Source organism: Mobula birostris, chromosome 5 (genome assembly GCF_030028105.1).
Source record: "Mobula birostris isolate sMobBir1 chromosome 5, sMobBir1.hap1, whole genome shotgun sequence".
Lineage (NCBI taxonomy): Eukaryota > Metazoa > Chordata > Chondrichthyes > Myliobatiformes > Myliobatidae > Mobula > Mobula birostris.
Window position 1 is genome coordinate 187,616,286 of NC_092374.1, and position 24,866 is coordinate 187,641,151.

The window sequence follows — 24,866 nt, forward strand, 5'->3', positions numbered from 1 at the left end:
CTGGCTACTGTTTGGAGGCCTGCATATAATTCCCATCAAGATCTTTTTACCCTTGCGGTTTCTTAACTCTACCCACAAGGTTTCTACATCTTCTCATGTCGATCTCTTTCCATGGATTTAGCTTAATTTTTACCAATCGAGCCACCCCAACCCCTCTGTCTACCTGCTTATCTTTTCGATACAACGTGTAGATTTGGATATTAAGCTCCCACTCTAATCTTCTTTCAGCCACAACTCAAATGCCCACAACATCATACCTGCCATCTCTAGCTGCGCCACAGGATCAACTACCTTATTCCATCTACTGTGTACATTGAAATATAACACCTTCATCACCTTTTTTGTTTTTGGCCCAATGTTACAATTTAACTCATACCACTGATTGCAATCTTGCCCTATTGTTTGCCTGTCTGTCCTCACAGCCTCACTGCACACTGCAACTAGTTGTGTACCAACTGCCCATCCTCAGCCCCATCACTGCAGTTGCCATCCCGCTGCCAAATTACTTTAAACCCTCCACAACAACTCTAGAAAACATGCCTGCAAGAATATTGACCCCTCAGGTTCAGGTGTAACCTGTCCTTTTGTACAGGTGGTTCCTTCCCCAGAAGAGATCCCAATGATCCAGAAATCTGAAACCCTGCCCCCTGCACCAATTCCTCAGCAGCACATTCATCCTATTCTTACCCTCACTGGCACGAGGTACAGGTAATAATCCAGTGATTACTACCCCAATGGTCCAGCTTTTCAGCTTACTGCCTAACTCCCTAGATTCTCTCTTCAGAAGCTTCTCCCTTTTCCTACCTATGTCGTTGGTACCAATATGTGCCAAATCTTACAGCTGTTCACCCTCCCCTTTAGAATGCTGTGGACTCGATCCAAGACAACTCTAACCCTGGGATCTGGGAGGCAACAGACCATCCGGGTTTCTCTTTCACATCCACAGAACCTGCTTTCTGATCCTCTAATCATGGAATCCCCTGTCATTACTGCACTCCTCTTCTCCTCATTCCCTTCGAAGCTGCAGAGCCAGGCTCAGTGCCAGAGACCCAGCCGCTGCTCAGAAGTATCCAAAGTGTTATACTTATTATTGAGGGGAACGGCCACAGGGATACTGTGCACTGACTGCCTATTCCCTTTTCCTCTCCTGACAGTCAGCCAGGTACCTGCATCCTGCAACTTCAGGGTAACTGACTCCCTGTATCTCCTATCTGTCACCTCCTCATTTTCTCGCATGAGCTGAAGGTCATCCAGCTGCAGCTCCAGTTCTTTAACACAGTCTCTGAGGAGATGTAACTTGGTGCTCTTCATGCATATGTAGTTATCAGTGAGGCTGCAGGTCTCCCAGAGTTCCCACATCTCTACAAGTAACACACACTAGCTACAGTTGATGACAGAAGTTTACATACACCTTAGTCAAATACATTTAAACTCAGTTTTTCACAATTCCTGACATTTAATCCTAGAAAACATTTCCTGTCTTAGGTCAGTTAGGATCACTACTTTATATTAAGAATGTGAAACATCAGAATAATAGTAAAGAGAATGATTTATTTCAGCTTTTATTTCTTTCATCACTTTCCCAGTGGGTCAGAAGTTTACATACACTTTGTTAGCATTTGATAGCATTACCTTTAAATTGTTTAACTTGGGTCAAATGTTTTGGGTAGCCTTCCACAAGCTTCTCACAATAAGTTGCTGGAATTTTGTTCCATTCCTCCAGACAGAACTGGTGCAACTAAGTCAGGTTTGTAGGTCTCCTTGCTCGCACACGCTTTTTCAGTTCTGCCCACAAACTTTCTACCGGATTGAGGTCAGGGCTTTGAGATGGCCACTCCAATACATTGACTTTGTTGTCCTTAAGCAATTTTGCCACAACTTTGGAGGTATGCTTGGGGTCATTGTCCATTTGGAAGACCCATTTGCGACCGAGCTTTAACTTCCTGGCTGATGTCTTGAGATGTTGCTTCAATATATCCACATAATTTTCCTTCCTCATGATGCCATCTATTTAGTGAAGTGCACCAGTCCCTCCTGCAGCAAAGCACCCCCACAACATGATGCTGCCACCCCCATGCTTCACGGTTAGGTTGGTATATCGACGTAACTTGAAAGGCTGCTAAGCAAGGAAGATGCCACTGCTCCAAAACCGCCATAAAATAGCCAGACTACAGTTTGCAAGTGCACATGGGGACAAAGATCTTACTTTCTGGAGAAATGTCCTCTGGTCTGATGAAACAGAACTTGAACTGTTTGGCCATAATGACCATCGTTATGTTTGGAGGAAAAAGGGTGAGGCTTGCAAGCCGAAGAACAGCATCCCAACCGTGAAGCATGGGGGTGGCAGCATCATGTTGTGGGGGTGCTTTGCTGCAGGAGGGACTGGTGCACTTCACAAAATAGATGGCATCACGAGGAAAGAAAATTATGTGGATATATTGAAGCAAAATCTCAAGACATCAGCCAGGAAGTTAAAGCTCGGTCGCAAATGGGTCTTCCAAATGGACAATGACCCCAAGCATACCTCCAAAGTTGTGGCAAAATTGCTTAAGGACGACAAAGTCAAGGTATTGGAGTGGCCATCACAAAGCCCTGACCTCAATACAGAAGAAAATTTGTGGGCAGAACTGAAAAATCGTGTGCAAGCAAGGAGGCCTACAAACCTGACTCAGTTACACCAGTTCTGTCTGGAGGAATGGAACAAAATTTCAGCAACTTATTGTGAAAAGCTTGTGGAAGGCTATCCAAAATGTTTGACCCAAGTTAAACAATTTAAAGGCAATGCTACCAAATACTAACAAAGTGTATGTAAACTTCTGACCCACTAGGAAAGTGATGAAAGAAATAAAAGCTGAAATAAATCATTCTCTCTATTATTATTCTGACATTTCACATTCTTAAAATAAATTAGTGATCCTAACTGACCTAAGACTGGGAATGTTTTCTAGGATTAAATGTCAGAAATTGTGAAAAACTGAGTTTAAATGTATTTGGCTAAGGTGTATGTAAACTTCTGACTTCAACTCTATGTACTAACTGAAAAAATATTCCCAGAAACTTTCTTGCTTACTTACTTAGAACCTCCAGATATGTTTGCCCAAGACCACTGAGCCAAATCTGGACCACTAACGCTGGCCCACTCCAACAACGACCACTCCAACAATGGCCACTCCTACAATGTCCGCTGTGCTTTTTATTGATCCAGAGCTGATTTCAGCCAGCAGAAAGAAAACTGACTCTCCTGAGCTCTTTAGAAACTTTGTGCTGCATCACAAACGGATGCAGTGCAGATGAAGAAACAGAGAAAAGGGAAAAGCATTTTTATAAGAAATAGGGAAGAGGTTAGTCGACATAATCATAGAAATCAGAGGTTTATAGAAGATGCTGGTTGATAGTTTTTCTCCAGAGATGGAGGCAGGGAGATCGAGAAAAGGGAGGGAGATGTCAGAGTTGGAACAACTGAATTTAAGAGAAGGGTGGAAGTCAGAGGCAAAGTTGATAAAATTGTTGAGCTCAGCATGGGTGCATGAGGTAGCACCAATGCAGTTGTCAATGTAGCAGAGGAAGAGATGGGGAGTATAACTGGGGAAGGCCGAACATGGACTGTTCGACATAGCCAACAAAGAGGCAGGCAGAGCTCGGGCCCATGTGAGTTCTTATGGCTACACCTCGAGTTTGGAGAAAGAGGGAGGAGCCCAATTTTGTAAAATTTTGAAGGTGAAGACTAGATCTGCCAGACGAAGGAGGATGGTGGTGGAGGAGGATTGGTTGGTTCTCCGTCAAGAAAGAAGCGGAGAACTCTGAGGCCTCACTGATGAGAGATAGGAGATGAGGGAAGGTATTATCAGCACAGGGTGTGAAATCCTTGGCAAAGAAGTGGGCTTGGGGATAGCGGTGATGGAAGAAGAGCTCACTGCTGTGGTGGGCATGGAACTCACAGAGGTGCACGTGAAGGGGTACAAAGGTGAGGCCTTCACTGAGGAAAAAACATTCAGCCTCAAAGAGGGGAATGTCGGAGGAAATTCAGAAGACATGGCAAGGATCAGAGCTGAGATTGGAGGGGGAAGAGGACTGGTGTTGTCACAGGAGAGACGAGGTTTGGGGTGTTCAGCGAAGCTGGAGAGGTGAGAGACACGGGGCTGTGGAGTGGTCAATCTTTCAACCTTTGCTGGACGTGCGGAAGGTGAAGACATGGATCTAGTGGAGGATAAAATTTCAGAGAGGTCCATGAAAGGCTGAAGAGAGCTGTGGCAGATACTGAGACAGAGTCTCCAGGTATCTCTGCATGGCAGAAAGAGTGACGTGTGGAATGTGGAGGGAGAAGCAGTCAATTAAACACGAGTACCTGGAATCCTCAGTGGGTCCAGACCTAGAGACCTGAAAACGGTACTGGAGGCCATGTGGCACAAGCTAGTGGCACAGACAAGCTCCCAGGAAGGTTACGTGGTTGTGGTAGAGGGTCTTGGTGAGCACATGGTGGAAGAGTCGGAGGGCAGCAGACATCACAGAGGAGAGGCAGTGAGAGAAGGTTTCACTGAGCTCCCATTGAAGAGAAGATTTAACACTAGAGCAATTCATCACAATAACAATGCAGAATAACTTGTTACGTGACAAACAAAGTGAAGAGCAATTTAACACTAGATCAATTCATCACATCAGTACGTCAGGGTAGTACAAAGGAAAACAATAACAATGCAGAATAAAGTGTCACAGTGACAAACAAAATGAAGAGCAGAATTAGAATCAGGTTTAATATCACTGGTATTTGTCATGAAATTTTAGTTGTGCGACAGCAGTACATTGCAATATATAATTAAATAACAAAATGCCAGTAACTATATATAGTAATTACAGTATATATAGCTAATTTAAATAAATAGTGCGAAAAGAGCAAAAAAAGTAGTGAGGTTGTATTCATGGGATCAATGTCCATTCAGAAATCTGATGACAGAGGGGAAGAAGCTGTTCCTAAATTGTTCAGTGTGAACCTTCAGTTTCCTGTACCTCCTCCTTGATGGTAGCAATGAGAAGAGGACATGTCCTGGGTGACACAGACAGTAAGGAGAAAGGCCATAGGTTAAGGGTGAAAGGTGAAATATTTAAGTGGAACCTGAAAGGAAACTTCTTCACTCAGTGGGTGGTGTGAACATGGGACGAGCTGCCAGCAGAAGTGGTGGATGAGGGTTTGACTGAGACGTTTAAGACAGGTTTGGATACGTACATGGATTGGAGGGGTAAGAGGGCTGTGTTCTAGGTGCAGGCCAATGGGACTGGACAGAATATCAGTTCAGCACAGACTAGATGTGCTGGAGATCCTGTTTCTGTGGTGTAGTGCTCAATGATTCTATGACTCTCCAATTATTCTGAATCACTAACTGCCCATGTCATAGTCACTAATTCAGTGTGTTGTGCACTCGTGTTTTCTGATAGTTTACGAGCTGCTGTCATAATTTCTTGTCTGCTGTCATCCTCAACAGAAACACTGAACCCTGTTTTCCTCTCAACTTCCTCCACGGGTGATCCATAGAACATAGAACAGTATAGTACAGGAACAGGCCCTTCGGCCCACAATGTTGTGCTGAACCAATTAAATTGTAATCAAATGGCTAACTAAACTAATCTCCATTCACTGTCCATATCCTTCCATTTTCCTCACATTCATGAGCCTATTGAAATGTCCCTTAAAAGTTTATAATGTTTCTGCCTCCACCACCACCCCAGGCAGCCACCATTCTGTGTAAAAACTTGCCCTTTCATCTCCTTTGAAATGATCCCCTTGCACCTTAAATACATACCCTCTGGTATTACACATTCCTACCCTGGGAAAAATCCCCTGTTTACTCTATCTATGCCTCTGATATTCTTATAAAACTCTAACAGATTTCCCCTCAGCCTCCATTGCTCCAGAGAAAACAACCCAAGTTTAACCAGCCGCTTGTTACAGCATGTTCCCTCTAATCCAGAGAGCGTCCCAGTAAACCTCTTCTGTACCGTCTCCAAAGCCTGGACTTCCTTCCGATAAGAACTATTTGCATTACTCCAGATGCGGCCTAACTAGAGTTTTATAAAGCTGCAACATAACTTCCTGACTTTTGAACTCAGTGCCTCGACTAATATAGGCAAGCATGCCATACACCTTCTGAACCACCCCATCAACCAGTCGAGCCACTTCCAATGAGCTATGAACTTGGACTCCAAGATCCCTCTGCTCACCAAAAATGTCAAGGATCTTGTCCTTAACAGTATACTGTCTCTTTACATTTGATCTACCAAGGTACAACACCTCACGTTTGGCTGGGTTAATCTTCATCTGCCATTTCTCTCCCCATATCTGCAACTGATCTCTGACCCATTGTAATTTCTGACAGTCTTCTACGCTACTCACAGCAGTACTGGTCTGCATATCATCAGCAAACTTATTAACTCACCCATCGACACTTTCATCCCGGTCTCTTATCCACTTCACAGATCATCCATCTGTGGAACTTTGAAAAGGGGTCTGTTTTCCTGACTCTGAACACCTCCCGTATAGTTTTGTTGCAAATGATACCTCAGAAACATTTGTTACTCACACTATGGCATTTGTGCATTTCTACACTTGTTTACCAACCAGTATCCTGCACTAAACTCAGGGAAATTCCCCTCATCCCCCCCACCTCGCCCCAGGTAGGAATGTTCTGGAGAATGTGAAACCAGACAAGGGAGATGATTCATTCCCTTTCCATTCTGGTGAAAAGTAGTGGATCAACAGGTTTTCCTTTCCTAGAGGCAGGGCTGGTTAGACAAGCTCCTGATTTTGTAAACATTTCTTCAGCATGCATCTAGTTTCACAAAGTTTTGGTAGCGTGTACTTTCAGCTGCTGTTTCTCTATCTCTGCCTCCCTTCACGGTTTTCTGCTTTCTACTGTTCAAGCATATTTCTTCAAAACCTCAGCTGATATTTTTAAATATTTTATTTCTATCTTTCTTTTATCATTTTGTTTTTACTCCAACTTTTCATCCTTATTATCTATCGTCCCTGACCAAGTACAATAATGAGGATACTTCTGAAGATTGAATTGTCAAGAATATCTTTCCAATATTTCACTGATCACTGACTGCCATCTTGCCTAATACACTCAGTGGCCATTTATTAGACAGACCCCTACACCTGATCATTAACACAAATATCTGATTAGACAATCTCGTGGCAGCAACTCAATGCATAAAAGCATGCAGACATTCATGCTTGTTCAAACCTAACACCAGAATGGGGAAGAAATGTGATTTCTGGGACTTTGACTGTGGAATGATTGTTGGTACCAGATAGGATGGTTTGACTATCTCAGAAACTCTGATGTACTATTTTTTCCATGCATGACAGTCTCTGGAGTTTACAGAGAATGGTGTGAAAAACAAAAATATCCAGTGAGTTGCATTTCTGTGGGTTAATGAGACAGGTCAGAGGAGAATGGCCAGACTGGTTCAAGCTGACAAGAATGCGACAGTAACTCAAATAACCGCTTGTTACAACAGCAGTAAGCAGAAGAGCATCTCAGAAAGCACAACACATCAAACCTAGCGGTGGATTGGCTGTATCTGCAGCAGACCACAAACATACACTCAATGCCCACTTTATGAGGTTCCTCCAGAAGTAGCCATTGAGTGTACGTATCAGTCGAGTTCCCTTATTGGTATGTTCGCTCATTTTTAATCACCCAATTACTTTTAATTTTTACAAACCCACCCATGGACACCTGTGTTCCGCAGGAAGACTCTGGGCAGATAGAGTCAGAAGTGGAATACTCATTTTATATTCAAAACTTTCTTTTTTCATCTCTTAATTCACATGTATTCTCGGTAATAATGCTGAAGACGACCAAATCAAATCAGTTACGACCTTACTTTCGTTGGGACACGATGACAGGTTAGATACATAATGATTAACTATCCAGATCTGATCTCCTCATCCCTGACACAGGGGCTTTCTATCAACCCTTCACGGCTGTTCCCTCTCACTCTGCAGATGTGGAGGTCTTTCTCTTTACAATAGCTTTGTCCCCACGAACTGCTGTACCAGTGTGGATTTTCTACCCCTTCTCACATCCACCACAGAGAGTTATTTGCTCACTTGATGAGTTTGAATCTTGTTTGGTCAGTTTTTGTTTGAAAACTAGTTTCAGTATTGCTTTGATTATCTATCAGCACCAAAAGTCTGTATCTGTCTGCCCACTGGTTTGATCATGGGTCGTTCCTCTCTCTCGCGCTCTCTCATTAGTCCACTGACTTAATCATACTTTACTTCTTACACTTGGGGTTTTCTTTTGCAAGCTGCTTTGTGCAACTTCACTCATTGCACCCCACCCCCATCACTGGGTGTTTGTCCGTGATGTGGACTCAAAATCCATGGTCTCATGAAGGAGAAAGTGAGCATTTCCCCATCATTTGCAAATACAACTTCCAAAAGCCATTGGTTACAAACTGGTCTTACCATCTGTCCCATCATTCAATTTTGCCTGCTCTCCCTGTCTCACACCCCCAATCTCTGCCTTCCTGAAAGCCAATGCAAAGACAATGACAATTCAGCCCTTGCTGGAATAACAGAAACTTTCCAAACTTTTCACATAACATCTTGCACACAATTCTCACACATCTTCCCTGCAGCCACTTTACCTGTGGTGTTGCATGCAGTAAGCGCTACAGTGGTGTAGCGGTCAGCATGATGCCATGACAGCTCGAGGCATTCCGGCATTTGGAGTTCAATTCCTGCGCCGTTCTGTAAGGAGTCTCTGTACGTCCTCCCGGTGGAATGCGTGAATTTCCTCCAGGTTCTCCAGTTTCCTCCCACAGTCCAAAGACCTACTGAGTAGTTTAATTGGTCATTGTAAATTGTCCTGTGATTAAGTTAGGACTAATCGGGTTTTTGGGGGTTGCTGGGGTGATGCACCTCAAAGGGCCAGAAGGGCCTACTCCGCACTGTATCACGAAATAAATAAATCGGCTTGAAAGTTAATATAAACTGAGCATCAGCAAAGTAAAAATGATCTTTTTGATTTTATAAGAATATTGACAATTCCATGTTCCCAGTCAGTTTATCTTCACCATGGATATGCAATCCATCTGCACTGGTCTCATATCAGGAGGGTCTGAAGATTAGATTCATCCTAACTTTGAACACTTTCTCCTTCAGCTGCATTCTCCATATCAAAGGCCTCATTATGGACACTCACTTGGGCCAAAACTTTGCTCATCCTCTTGTGTGATGCTTGGAACATCAGTATCTCACTCCTACAACACCTCCTCTGGTACATTGACAAATCTGTTGGTGCTGCTTCCTGCACTTAGTCAACTCAGAAGTTCCATCAATTTTGTTGCCAATTTCCACCTTCCCTTCATCTTCCCTTGGTCCATCTGCCTATTCTCTTCCCTTCCTGGATCTCTCCATCATAGTTCAGGGGATATGCTGACCACCGCTAACCATTAAAAGCCAAGATTTTAACACCTATCTTGTCTGTACTTCCCTCCCCGCTTCTTGTTGTGAGTGACTTCATTCCATTCTCCCAGTTCCTCCATGTCGCTACATTTGCTGTAGTGATGACCATTCTGCAGTTGCCTTAGAAAGGTCTTCCTTCTTCCCAAACAGTGGCTTCCCCTCAGCAGGCAAGGCCCCTGACTGAATCACAGACATCTGTTTTCACCCTGTTCTCCTCCTGGACAGAGCATGAACAAAGGTCCCCGGTCCTCACCTTCTCCTCCATCAGCCTTTATGAGTTTATCCCTCACAATTGATGCCAGGATTTCAGCAGACCCACACTCCCATCCCATCTCCTTTCAGCTTTTCAAAGGGATCACTCCCTTTGTGATTCCCTAGTCCACTCTACCACTCCAATCAACACTTCCGTATCATGAGGTGCTTCCCCATACAACCACAGGAGATGCAATGCCCAGAATGGAACACAGAAAATGCCGGAAACACTGAACAGTTACAGATGATGGTTTGCCGACAGAAAACAGTCACTGTTTCTCTTTCCTCAGATACTGCTTGAACTGTTGCAGCTTTTCTGGAATTTCCTGTTTATCTTTCAGATTTTCAGCATCTGCAGTTTTCAAATGCAACATCAGTCCTTTAACCTCTGGCCTTCCCAGCACCCACGTAACCAAACTGTCTTTCCAGATGAAGCAGTGACTAACTTGCACTTCCTGCAAATTCATGCCCCACATTCAGAGTTCACAATGTGATCACAGTTTGTCATTGTCATAGAGAGACATAGCATTGACCTTCAGCCCAGCAAATCTCCACCAACAACCCACCACCCATTTACACCAATTGTACATTCATCTCATTGATTATTCATCTCAACTTCCCATCAACTCTCCCAAATTCCAGCATTCAGCTACACACTGGGGGCAATTCACAGGAGTCAAGTGTACTTGTATCATCCCTCTCACCATTCCTTTCATTCACCATCATCACCAGGGAGATGTTTGTACCTGTATCTTTCATTGTAATGGCAGAACTGAAAATAAATTTAATTCGACCATTTCTTTGTTCTTCACTTTTCATTTCCCTGCTTCTGACCACAAGGGATGCACATTTACCTTCTCTCATCCTTTTCTCTTCACATGTTTATAGGAGCTTTTACACTCAGTTTATGTAAACCGCAAACTGCATCTCGTACTATTTCTCCCTTCCCATTGTATTTTTCTCTCAGTTGCTGAAACCACTCCCAATCCTCATGTTTGCTATTTTTTCTGCCTTTTTATGTTTCTCGCCATTGGATTGACCATATAAGATGGCTTTAGCAAACAACATGACCAACGGCAACGTCCTTCAGATGGTTCACAAAACTAATTCTTTTACACCTTCTTCTTCCAAATATGATTCTAGTAAACTGCATGGGATTGGAACCTGTAATTTACAATTTGATGGTGTGTTTTTGGGCCAATTGTGTGATCTGGCACTTTGCCGTCTCTGAGGGAGGTTGGTGAGGTTTGGAGTGGAGTGTGCAGCCTGGAGGCCAAGATGAAAGCATCTGATAAGATTGAAATCAACGAAGACGAGAGCAAAAGGCGAGCAGGTGTTCAGATCCATCTGTTCGTGCTTGACCGGTCTTCCTCTCCTTCCTTGCTGCAGGAGGAAGGTGCCGGAGTCTTTGACCTTGGGCAAGGTTTCATCTGCACAATTTGTGGGCTGGACTTGTTTACAATCTGCAGTTCATGTCATGTAGCTTTCTGGTTTCTGGTTGCTCTCATTTTATTGCTATTTTTGTCATCTTGATCGGAGCAGCTCTGCTGCCTGCGGTCAACGATCAACACTGCACTGAACTGAACTGAACCAAACGGAACATTCCTGGACTGTTTCAAAGCTCTGTAGTTTGATGTTTAATGTTCTGTGTGTTGTCCCCACATTTTTTGCCGTTTGGGTGCTTGATGTTTTCTTTGAATGGGTTCCATGGTGTTTCTTTGTTTCCTGGTTGGCTGTGGGAAGATGAATCTCAGGGTTGTATACTGCATAAATACTTTGATAATAAATGTACTTCGAGCATTTAACTTTATTCTCTAAATTCTTTTGAAATCCATTAATTCTTTGTCTCAATTCTTTACCTTGTGCACTGAATACAGAGGTGGGAATGGCAGCTGGAAAAGGCCAGTGACAGACAACATCCAGTTACTGAACAGGAGGTGAAGCCTCCTACTGATCCAAGAGCAAAGATTCCAGGGTCTGGAGGTTCCAAGGACCAAAACCTGGGAAGTGAACCCATTCCCCACTGCGTGTCAGGACCAATCAGGAGAGGACACACACACTGTTGTGCAGTCTCCGTCCTAATGGTCACTAAAGGTAAAATAAAAATCCAATCATTGACAATCAACCATTCAGATATTCCAGTGGTTTGGGCTCTGGTTCACCTGGTAACAATTCCCACACTATCCCCGAGGCTCTCCAGGTTTCAATCTCCCCTGACACTTACCAGATTCTGTGGAGAATGTACGATACTGTGAAACATCTCAACCAAAAGGTCTGTTGGGGCATTAACACTGAATAACACCCAATAGTCCTGAAGGTCTGGTAGTCTTCACTCCACCATCAGATTTATCACTATGTACTGCAAAGAACTGCTGCCACATAACAACAAATTGCACCACATATGTCGGTGATATTAAACCTGATTCTGATTCTGACAGTCCAGCACCAATGTCCCGAGTGTGCCTGATTGTCAGAGTTTGACTGGACATCTCTCGTACAAAACTGAACAGAATAGAATTGAACTGAGTTGACTTTATTACTTACATCCTTCACCTACATCAGGAGTAAAAATCTTTATGTTACGTCTCCATCCAAATGTGCAATGTGCAATTTATAATAAATTGTATGTACAACAGAACAGTCAATATAACATAGAAATACAATTGTATCAGCATGAATTAATCAGTCTGATGGCCTGCTAGAAGAAGCTGTCCTGGAGCCTGTTGGTCCTGGCTTTTATGCTGTGGTACTGTTTCCTGGATGGTTGCAGCTGGAACAGTTTGTGGTTGTGATAACTCGGGTCCCCAAAGATCCTTCGGGCCATTTTTACACACCTGTCTCTGTAAATGTCCTGAATAGTGGGAAGTTTACATCTACAGATGCGCTGGGCTGTCCGCACCGCTCTCTGCAGAGACCTGAGATTGAGAGGAGTGCAGTTCCCATACCAGGCAGTAATATAGCCAGTCAGAACGCTCTCAATTGTGACCCTGTCGAAAGATTTTAGGATTTGGGGACCATACCAAACTTCCTCGACAGTCTGAGGTGCTTTTTTAACCACACAGCCGGTACGTACAGACCACGTGAGATCCTTGGTGACGTGTAGCTGTTCAGCCCCTCAATCCCAGATCCATTCAATAGGGGAGCGGTTGAGTCTTTTTCTTAGACTAAATATATATTGATCTACAAATATATGAATTAGGACTACATTCTGTAGTTTCCATGAGATTTGCTTGTAATATGTCGGTTCCACAGTCTCAGACACATACCTATTCTAGGGTGACTCAGACTTTTGCACAGCACTGTAATGTCAACGAGGAGCAGAGAGTGAGTGTTTAAATCTGGTGGGATTAAAGGATGTTGGGAATGGCGAGGGTAGAGCACCACAGGAAGGGTATGGGACAGGTGGCAGAGAAGGCCTGCCAGGGGCAGGGATGGCACAGTTACATAGGTACCCAGCCCTCAGACACCAGTCAAGGGCATTTCATTCCAAACAATTGGTTCACTGATCATTACGGAATATCTCTCAGGGGCTTCCACTCCCTTCCCTCTCCCTGCCCCCACCCCACTCTCAGTCAACAAAAGAGACCCATATCAGAATCAGGTTTATCATCACTCACAAATGCCACAAAATTAGTTTTTGTTTTCGGCAGTAGTACAATACATATTACTCCAGGACTGTGCAAAAGTCAAAGGCATTCTCGTGATATAAATATGCCTGAGGCTTTTGCACAGTACTGTACGTAAAAATCAAAATGAAACTTCTGGCAATTCCATCATCAAGCACACCGACAGTCCCAGCCAAGCCCTCATCAGAGAGGAGGTACAGGAGCCCAGAGACTTACACCTCGATGTTCGACAACAGTTTCTGAACATTGTTTACCCTCCTCACTGCCTCTGGAAAGCAGCCAGCAAAACCAAAGACTCATCTACCCCAGATACTCTCTCCTCTCCCATTGGGCAGTGGATACAAAAGCCTGAAAGCCAATCCCACTGGGCTCAAGAAAAACCTCTAACCTCATTAATAAGCAAATACGTTGAGGGGCTGGTCAAGGACTACATCTGCAGGATGCTACCACCCACACTGGATCCCCTACAATTCACCCACTGACACAACCAATCGACAGACAACGCAATAGCCACAGCTCTACACATCGTCCTCACACATCTGGAGAAGAAGGATGCTTATGTGAGTATGCTGTTCTTGGACTACAGTTCAGCATTCAACACCATGATTCCCTCCAGGCTCAACAAGAAGCTCACAGACCTCTACCTTCACCCTGCCTTGTGTAGCTGGATCCTGGATTTCCTGTCAGATGGCCAGCAGGTGGTCAGAGTGGGCTCCCTCATCTGTGCCCTTCTGACACTCAACATAGGAGCCCTCAGGGCTGTGTACTAAGCCCCCTTCTTTACTCTCTGGATACCCATGACTATGCCACCACCCACAGCTCCAATCTGCTAATTAAATTTGCTGACGATACCACACTGAATGGCCTAATCTCAAGTAATGATGAGGCAACCGACAGAGAGGAAGTCATCACCCTGACACAGTGCTGTCAAGAAAAAAACCTCTCCCTCCATGTCACAAAAACAAAGGAGCTGGTTATGGATGGCAGTAGGAATGGAGATAGGCTAACCCATATTGACATCAATCGATCTGGGGTTGAGAGGGTGAACAGCTTTAAGTTTCTTGGCATCCACATCACTGAGGATCTCACGTGGTCTACACATACAGGTTGTGTGGTAAAAAAAAACACAACAGCAAACACAAAATATTCTGCAGATGCTGGGGTCAAAGCAAGACGCACAACACGCTGGAGGAACTCAGCCGGTCGGGCAGCACCCGTGGAAACAAACAGTCAACGTTTCAGGCCGAGACACTTTGTCAGGACAACAGTGCCTCTTTCACCTCAGACGGTTGAGGAAATTTGGTATGGTCCCCCAAATCCTAAGAAATTTCTATAGGGGCACAATTGAGAGCATCCTGACTGGCTGCATCACTGCCTGGTGTGGGAACTGTACTTCCCTCAGTTGCAGGACTCTGCAGAGAGTGGTGTGGACAGCCCAGTGCATCTGTAGATGTGAACATCCCAGTATTCAGGACATTTATAAAGACAGGTGTGTAAAAAGGGCCCGAGGGATCATTGGAGACCAAGTCACCCCAACCACAAACTTTTCCAGCTACTACCACCCGGGAAACGGTACCGCAGCATTAAAGCCAGGACGAAAAGACAACAGATAATGGGTGCAGGAGTAGGCCATTCGGCCCTTCGAGCCAGCACCACCATTCACTGTGATCTCGGCTGATCATCCACAATCAGTACCCCGTTCCTGCCTTCTTCCCCTATCCCTTGACTCTGCTATCTTTAAGAGCTTTATCTAACTCTTTCTTGAAAGCATCCAGAAAATTGGCCTCCACTGCTTTCTGAGGCAGAGCATTCCACAGATCCACAACTCGCTGGGTGAAAAAGTTTTTCCTCAACTCCGTTCTAAATGGCCTACTCCTTATTTTTAAACTGTGGCCTCTGGTTCTGGACTCCCCCAACATTGGAAACATGTTTCCTGCCTCTAGTGTGTCCAATCCCTTAATAATCTTATATGTTTCAATCAGATCCCCTCTCATCCTTCTAAATTCCAGTGTACACAAGCCCAGTCACTCCAATCTTTCAACATAGTTCCGCCATCCCGGGAATTACCCTCGTGAACCTACGCTGTACTCCCTCAATAGCAAGAATGTCCTTCCTCAAATTTGGAGACCAAAACTGCACACAATATTCCAAGTGTGGTCTCACCAAGGCCTTGTACAACTGCAGAAGGACCTCTTTGCTCCTATACTCAACTCCCTTTGTTATGAAGGCTAACATGCCATTAACTTTCTTCACTGCCTGCTGTACCTGCATGCTTACTTTCAGTGACTGATGAACAAGGCCACCAAGATCTTGTTGTACTTCCCCTTTTCCTAACTTGACACCATTCATATAGTAATCTGCCTTCCTGTTCTTGCCACCAAAGTGGATAACATCACATTTATCCACATTAAACTGCATCCGCCATGCATCTGCCCACTCACCCAACCTGTCCAAGTCACCTTGCATTCTCATAACATCCTCCTCACATTTCACACTGCCACCCAGTTTTGTGTCCTCTGCAAATTTGATGATGTTATTTTTAATTCCTTCATCTAAATCATTAATGTATATTGTAAATAGCTGCGGTCCCAGCACCAAGCCTTGCAGTACCCTACAAGTCACTGCCTGCCATTCTGAAAGGGACCCGTTAATCCCTACTCTTTGTTTTCTGTCTGCCAACCAATTTACAATTCATGTCAGTACCCTACCCCCAATACCATGTGCTCTAATTTTGCCCACTCATCTCCTATGTGGGACCTTATCAAAAGCTTTCTGAAAGTCCAAGTACACTACATCCACCGGCTCTCCCTTGTCCAATTTCATAGTTGCTTCCTCAAAAAATTCCAGAAGATTAGTCAAGCATGATTTCCCCTTTGTAAATCCATGCTGACTCGGACTGATCCTGTTGGTCCCAATCTACATCAACGAAGCTGTAGTAGAGCGTGTATCAAGCTTCAAATTCCTTGGTGTCCACATTTCCGAGGATCTCACCTGGTCCCTAAACTCCTCCATCCTGATCAAAAAGGCGCAACAGCGCCTTTATTTCCTGTGGAGCATCAAGAAAGCTCACCTCTACCCCAGGATACTGATGGACTTTTACCGCTGTACCATGGAGAACTTACTCACCAATTGCAACTCAGTGCGGTATGGCAATTGTACCATATTGGACCGCAATGCACTCTAGAGTGTGGTGAAAATGGCCCAGCGGATTATCAGCACCCAATTGCCCACTATTGAGAACATCTCAGCACTACAAGACTGTTTTTTGCACACAGACTGGGACATATTCAAAACAGCAGCCTCCTATGATGACCATACAGACATTGAGGAGTATGCGGAGGCAGTAATCAGCTACATAGCCAAATGCACGGAGGATGTCACTGTGATGAAAACCTTCACCGCACATGGTTATAAAAAGCCATGGATGACAACAGAGGTGCGGTCACTACTGAAGGTCCGTGACACAGCCTACAGGTCGGGGACAGGAGTGTGCTTCGCTCAACCAGGTCTGCGCTTTCACTAGGGATCAGGAAAACGAAAAGGGCCTACGCGGGCAAAATACACGGACACTTCTGTGACACAGGTGACACCAGACGGATGTGGCAGGGAATTAAAGCTCTGACAGACTACAAGATCAGGCAGAAAACTGATGACAGCGACGCCTCTCTACCAGACAGGCTGAACAATTTCTTTGCCCGCTTCGAAGCATCAAACGCTACAGCAAGGGGGAGAGCCAGTCCCTTTTTACCATCTGACCAGCCGGCTCCAATCATTGATCCAGCGCAAACACGGAGGACCCTTGGCAGGGTTAACCCACGAAAAGCGGGAGGTCCCGTCAACATCCCTGGACGTGTGCTCAAGGAATGTGCTGATGTACTAGCAGATGTCCTGACAGACATTTTCAACATCTTCCTTAGTCAAGCCATTGTCCCCAGATGCTTCAAAACCTCCACAATCATCCCTGTAGCAAAGAAATCAGTTGTAGCCTGTCTGAATGATTACTGTCCCGTTGCCCTGGCCCCCATAATGATGAAATGTTTTGAACGGCTTGTCAAGCCTCGTATCACAGCCAGCCTCCCCTCATCGCTGCATCCTCTACAGTTTGCTTATCGTCCAAATCGCTCTACAGAGGATGCAATATCCACCACACTGCACACAGTTCTCTCTCACTTGGACAACAAAGACACTTATGCCAGAATCCTGTACATTGATTTCAGTTCAGCGTTCAATACCATCATCCCGCAGAGACTAGTGGAGAAACTGTCGCTGCTTGGCCTTAACACTGCCATGTGTCGCTGGATTCTGGATTTCTCGACAGAGAGACCACAGTCAGTCAGTGCTGGTAGGAACATCTCTGACTCCATCACACTGAGCACTGTTTCTTCTTCTGCCATCAAGCAAATGTTACAGGAGCATCAAAACTAAAACCACAAGGCTACTAAACAGCTTCCTCCCACAGGTAATTAGACTGCTAAATAGCTGCTCTACCCGACTCTGCTTTGGACACTTTTAACTTGTACCGGACACTTATAACTTGATTTTAACTGACATGTGGCCGTTGTGTTTTACTATTTATTGTTATGTTTATTATTTAGTGTTGCGTTTGTTATGTTATGATTGCACTGCTCCTGGGAAAAGCTGTCTCATTCTGCCCTGCAGAGCTGATGTACGGTTAGAATGACAATAAAGTTTTTTGAATCTTGAATCTACCATAAACGCTGTCTGGGCAGGGCGAAAAGCATTATCAAGGATGCTTTTCACCCTAACCATGGACTTTTTACTCTCCTCCCATCCGGTAAGTGCTACAGGAGCCTCCGCTCCCGCACCAGCAGGCACAGGAAGAGCTTCTTCCCTGAGGCTGTGACACTGCTGAACCTCTCATCACAGCGCTAAGCAGTATTGCACCCATATTGTACTGTCTTAGTACTTTTATATTTGTGTGCTGTAGCACTTACTTTTTATTCGCAGTTATTTTGTAAATAACGCTATTCTTTGCATTTCTGGTCAGATGCTAACTGCATTTCATTGGCTTTGTATCTGTACTCGGCACAATGATAATAAAGTTGAATCTAATCTAATCTCATCTAATTACTGCTATCCAAATGTGCCGCTATTTCATCTTTTATAATGGACTCCAGCATCTTCCCCACCACTGATGTCAGGCTAACTGGTCTATAATTCCCTGTTTCCTCTCTCCCTCCTTTCTTAAAAAGTGGGATAACATTAGCTACCCTCCAATCCTCAGGAACTGATCCTGAATCCATAGAACAGGCTACGGGACAGCTTCTTCCACCAGGCTATCAGTCTGATTAATTCATGCTGATACAGTTGTATTTCTATGTTATATTGACTATCCTGTTGTACATACCGTTTATTATAAATTACTATAAATTGCACACTTAGACGGAGACGCAACATAAAGATTTTTACTCCTCATGTATATGAAGGATGTAAGTAATAAAGTCAATTCAATTTCCCTACTGGTTTGAGATGATTGAAACAAAAACTTCACACCATTTTAAGTTTATTCCTCAGGTAGTTATCTGATTAATTATGAGTTAGCCCCACCTCCATCTATTACCTCAATACTGCACTGTAAAGACTTTGAACCAGGTTTTTGAATACTGTTTACATTGTGAACAGATGCTGATATTTGTGTATTTATACACATTTTCTTCCGTATCCGTACCTTAACTTCTAAATCTATTTTATATAATTCTTTATAGTTATTAAATATTTCATTGCATATCACGCCAGCACACCGACAGCAAATTCCTAGCAATACACACAAAACAATGGAGGAACTCAGCAGGTCAGGCAGTCTCTGTGGAAATGAATAAACAGTTAACGTTTCGGGCTGACACCCTTCATTAGGACGCGTTTGTGTTCACAGCAAATTCCAAACACAGGTCAATATTTATGGCGATTAGATTTCCTCCCAGATCCTCGAATGGTCCCCTAGTACGATAAGATGGAGACTTGACCTCATCATGCCTTTTCACCTCACAGTCTGCTTGCACTGAGCTTTCTGGGGTACTGTAACACTTCATACCTCATTCTGCTGTTGTACATATTCCTTTGTACCACCTCAATGTACTGATGTCGCGGGAGTTCTGTCTGACATGCAAAAGAAGTTTTACATGTCCCTCCAATTTACCATTACAGTCAGGTTCTGGAGTTGAACTGAAAACCCCGAACACTACCTCTTTCTCTGTCTCAGCTGGCACCAATGTGTTGTATTTATTTGTTCCTGTAAATTGTATATAATTCCAGTCACGTGAACAAATGATCTTTGTCATGTTTGTAATGTACTGTGCTGTTACAAAAGCTAATGGCCGTGTCATTTGCCTCGGACAACAGACTTCAGACTTCAGCTTGCAAAGCTGCAGTTCCCGAAGAGAAAAAGCTGGTTCAGTCAGCAATCTGTTGTGACACCACAGTCTCCGAGCACGGAAATGGAGACTGTGGCTCTCGGATTCACACATGAAGTCATTCCCTTACCTTCGGCACCGATCACACCAAGCTGGAGCAGAAGCGAGAAAAGGTGAACGAGTGAAAATATCCGGAGACTGAGAAGGGACATAGCCCGGGGTTGACGATTCTTGGGTCCGACGCTCAACCGATCCACGCCTCTTCCCGACCGATCGGTGCCGGACCTGCTCTGGGATACTGACCCCGTTCGCTGGCGGACAGAGAGCAGAGGAGGGTCCGCACACCGGGTCACGGAGCTTCCCAGCGGGGAGTGGAGGAGACTGATGTGGAGTGAACTCATAACGATGGTGAACAATAAAGCTGAACACGGCAACGGTTAAAATGTCTGTTAATGATTTTAAGTTTCTGTTTCGCTCGTTTCAGTTTCAATTTCCGGCTTTGTGATCGACGAGGAGGAGGAGCAAGAGTTTGTACAAACAAGTAAACCTTGTTTGTTTTAGGAGTTCCTTTTTTAATTTCATAAATGATCTTTGTTCATAATAAAATAGACACAAAAAGAGAAAAGAAAATATTTACATCCTATTCATCATATGGTCAATATACTCAGCAGTGTTAACTCTGTTAAAAAACAATTGCCGTCCATGTGTTTCTCTCAGATGACACACTATGACATTGTTTGAGGGGCTACCCGAGCCGATTCGGGCCCTCCCTGTCCAGGAGCAGAAAGATCCCAGACTGTGGTCGTTCCCTACCGAGCCTTTGCATTGGCTGCACTGAGCTTCAGTGTGTCCCCAGCACATCCTCACACAGCCTGAGAGTGCCGGCAGCGTTCCTTACGGGCGCCTCACTGTGCTGGAAGAGCAACAGGTCTCAGACACATCTAAGGGAGTCCTTCACCGAATTGATCGAGCAGTACCGGATATCTGTCTCACGCAGACATCCCACCTCTCCCGGAAGTTCCGGGAGTCTCCCGCATATCAAAAGTGGCTCCCTGACACCCGGAAATTATATACAATATCCTGGAAAATAGATTTTTTTGAGAGGGAGAGGGAGAGCGAGCATCCTGATTGGTCTCTCTTCGTGCTAAGAGTGGTCCCCAACCACCGGGCCGCGAGGAAACAATATGATTTGGCGATATGAAACTATATGAGTTATTTGCACCTTTCCTCGTTCCCTATCACGCACTGTTGAATTTGAACGCACGCGAGGTCATTACTCACACGTCATCCACGTCAGCGCGGGAAAAAGATCAACTCCTGGAGCTTGCAAATGACGGCGAGCTGAAAAGTATGTTTGACATAACATCTCTGCCAGCATTCTGGATCAAAGTCAAGGCTAAGTATCCTGAGATAGCCACGAAAGCACTGAAAACATTGCTTCCATTTCCAACATATCTCTGCGAAGCGGAGTTTTCTGCAATGAATGCAACGAAAACTAAATTGCGGAATAGACTGGACATAAGGAACCCCGTTCGAGTATCGCTGTCTCTCGTCACCCCTCGATGGGACCGTCTTGTTGCAGGAAAACAAGCCCAGAGCTCGCACTGATTCAGTGATATTGGTGTGTTGCAATGATCTTATATGTTCATACAGGGAAAATATGCACTGTATGTCTAATATCCAAACGTTACTTAAAATGATATGTTGCTATTGACTTATCATCTATATTCTGGTCATGATTAAACCCCACCGCCCCCCCCCCCCCCCCGGGGTCGGCTGATCCGCATGAATATCGTCAATATTAAACTGGTCTGCGGAGCAAAAAAGGTTGGGGACCCCTGCTAAGTAGACCTATCAGTTTTCTCTGTGGGCGGGCTTTACAGTCGACCTCAAAAATAATGACAGTGTTGCTCGCTGCACTGTTTGCAACAGTGACGTTTCTATTGCCAATGGTGGGTTGAAATGTAAAAGACATTTTGAGGTGAGCTTAACAGGTGTCATTACAGCATAGCTAACGTTATTTAAACTAGCTGGCTAGCTGCTAAGGAGCTACGCTATTGATGTCCTACGTGATGAGGCCAAACTCCCTGTAGACTTGCTTAAAGTTGTAATAGAGTAAACATGACAATATAATATAAGTACATATTTTAATGTCACATTTGCTGCATATACCCAACTTGGTTTACAGATTAGACAAAATCACTAAACAAAGTATTACATACACCCTTGGAGGTTGACGGGGGTGGGGGGGGGATATGGTGTTGCGCGGGGGGGGGTGTGCTACCTCCATGAAATGGTGGTGATAACTCCCTGAAATTAGTTTTTGCAGGGTGGAATGTCTGCTCGCGTGTGTATGTGTCCGGAGAACAGGGCAGACCCATCCGCCACAACACCAGTGACGGATAGAACCTCAGCACATTGACACTCGGTGTCCACGTGCTTTAGATCCATACACAACTTGATACAGTTACACACAAAGGTGGTCATCAAGATGAAGGCAACATTTGGTGCAACTTTCTCTGGGGAATTATGCAATGCAACCTGTCAAACTCACTCCATCTTGCATATCCAGATGAACTGGAGAATAGCCCAGGTGTTTACAATGGAAGGGGAGAAACCGTGATCAAAAACTCAGAGATCTCTGTTGCCGATCACTCAGGATTTCATCTGCTGACGCGGGGTGGATCATAATAGAAAGGCTCCCCAAAATGGGTTGGGGTAGTTGGGATTTGCATCAGACTGCTCCACACAAACATATGTAGTGCGTCCAAATCAATTGGTGGGAAACAGAGAGCGTCCCCATCAATTCAGGTGTCAGGCATGGGTGCTCACTCTCCCCTGATTGTGAGCTGTATAGAAACCTTGGCAAACCATCAGGAACAACAAAGGGAGAAGAGAGGTGTTGTTGTCAGGCGATGGAGGTACCCCGGTCTAAACCTCATTCAACATGCATGATGTCACTGTATTGTGCTCAGATCCATGGTCAGTTCACAAACTCACCGGCATCTATGACCATTTGAATCGCCATCATTGGTCAGAGCGAGGTCACTGTACCGATCGAATGTCACAATCACCATCAGGTCTGACGGCCTGAAGGAGCCGGGCATCTTGTTTGGAGTTGCTGAAACATGGCCGGAGCAGATTGGGACGGTAAAACAAAAGGCGATGTTGCGGGAGGCAGCAGCGGCCTCTCCGGACCTGGGGTCACTTTAATTTAATTTTTGTTTAAAACTAGGGCATAATTTTTTAATTGCACATGGACAGCAGAGCAACCGATGTTCATATCTACCATTGCCGGACACTGCTACAGTACAGAAATTGCCCAACAACAAGGTATGGTTACCTGCTGGAGAAGCTACGCGACCTTGGCTTGCTTCAGGGACCAGGCCTACGGTCCTTGGAGTCGCCTGATGCCGGTGGCTGGGAGTGGAGACGTCGTAAGCGGTGTGCGAGGAAGCAGAAGCGTGGCAAGCGGGCAGGGGTCCGAGCTAGACTAAAAAAAAACCCTAGCCGGCCGGCTCTCCCGTCCATTCTGCTCTCCAATGTCCGCTCCCCAGACAATAAATTGGACTACATCCGACTCCAGCAGACTACTCAGCGGGAGTTCAGAGTCTGCTGTGCTTTTGATTTCATGGAAACATGGCTTAGCATCAGAGTTCCAGACGCTGCCATTCAGCTAGACGGGCTCGCCTTGTTTCGGGCCGACAGAGATGCAGCTCTGTGCGGTAAGGCTCGCGGTGGTGGCTTGTGTGTTTACATCAACAGGGAATGGTGCAAGAACTCTGTGCTGGTTTTAGTTGCTGCTCGTCGCTAGTGTTAGATGCAGACCATTTTATTTACCATGGGAATTCACCACTGTCCTTATAGTCGGTGTGTACATTCCCCCCAGCGCTAATGCTAAGGAGGCGAACTGTGAACTGTATGGAGCTATTAGTGAACTGCAGAACGCACACCCTGACGGTCTGTTTATTGTCACCGGAGATTTTAACCACGGGAATCTCAAGTCAGTGCTCCCCAAATTCCATCAGCATGTGGACTTTGCAATGAGAGGGGCAAACGCATTGGACCTTGTTTACACAAACATTCCCAACGCATACCAGGCAGAGCCCTGCCCCCACCTCAGTTACTCAGAGCCCTGCCCCCACCTCAGTTACTCAGAGCCCTGCCCCCACCTCAGTTACTCAGTTATGCTAATCCCAGCATACAGACCGCTCGTCAGACGCTCCAGACCAATTCAGAAGCAGGTGAAAACCAGGCCAGCAGGAGCCATCTCTGCTCTTCAAGACTGCTTTGAGCACACTGACTAGCACATGTTCAGGGAGGCTGAAACTGATGGCGACTCCACCAACTTAGAGGAATACACGGCATCAGTGACTAGCTACATCAGCAAGTGCATTGATGACGTCATGGTGTCCGAAACCATCACTACACGCGCTAACCAGAAGCCATGGATGACCGCGGAGATGCGTGCGCTGCTGAGGACCCGTGACTCCACCTTCACAGCAGGCGAAAAGGCAGCCCTAACAACAGTGAGGGCCAATCTGTCCCGGGCCATCAGAGAGGCAAAGCGTGCAGACGCCCAGCGAACCCACAGCCACTTCCAGGACAGCGGCAATATGCAGCGCATGTGGGAGGGCTTTCAGGACATCACCAAGGACAAGACAACACCACCTGCCTGTGCTGGTGATGCCTCCCTCCTAGATGCGTTGAACAACTTCTATGCTCGGATCGAGGCGGAAAATGACGTGGTGGTGAGGAAGACCACTTCTCCTCCCAATGACCAGGTGCTGTGTCTTACAGTGGCTGATGTGAGGAACACTCTATACAGGGTCAACCCATGGAAGGCTGCTGGACCAGACAATATTCCTGGCAGAGTGCTCAGAGGTTGTGCAGACCAGCTGGCAGATGTTCTCACTGACATATTCAACATCTCCCTGAGCAGTGCCATCGTTCCAACGTGCTTCAAGGCCACCACCATCGTACCGAAGAAGTCTTCAGTGTCCTGTCACAATGACTACTGTCCCATTGCTTTCACATCCATCATCATGAAGTGTTTCAAGAGGCTTGTCGTGAGGCACATCAAGACCCTGCTGCCCCCTCACTGGATCCCCTGCAGTCCGTGTATCTTCCCAACCACTCAATAGA

General features: G+C 45.3%; 1 protein-coding gene across 4 annotated transcripts in view; it reads right to left on the reverse strand.

The window, feature by feature from the left end:
* Window positions 1-24,866, reverse strand: part of LOC140198141 (uncharacterized) — a 197,954-nt gene that overhangs the window by 151,018 nt on the left and 22,070 nt on the right. For 3 of the 4 annotated variants that reach the window (XM_072259102.1, XM_072259101.1, XM_072259100.1), the window contains exon 1: window positions 19,852-20,672. The exons of the other annotated variant lie outside the window; for it this stretch is intronic. In XM_072259102.1, coding sequence (XP_072115203.1) covers window positions 19,852-20,122 — 271 coding nt within the window. In that variant the 5' untranslated portion in view covers window positions 20,123-20,672. Of the gene's footprint in view, window positions 1-19,851; window positions 20,673-24,866 lie in introns of those variants that run through there. 4 annotated transcript variants of the gene reach the window in all.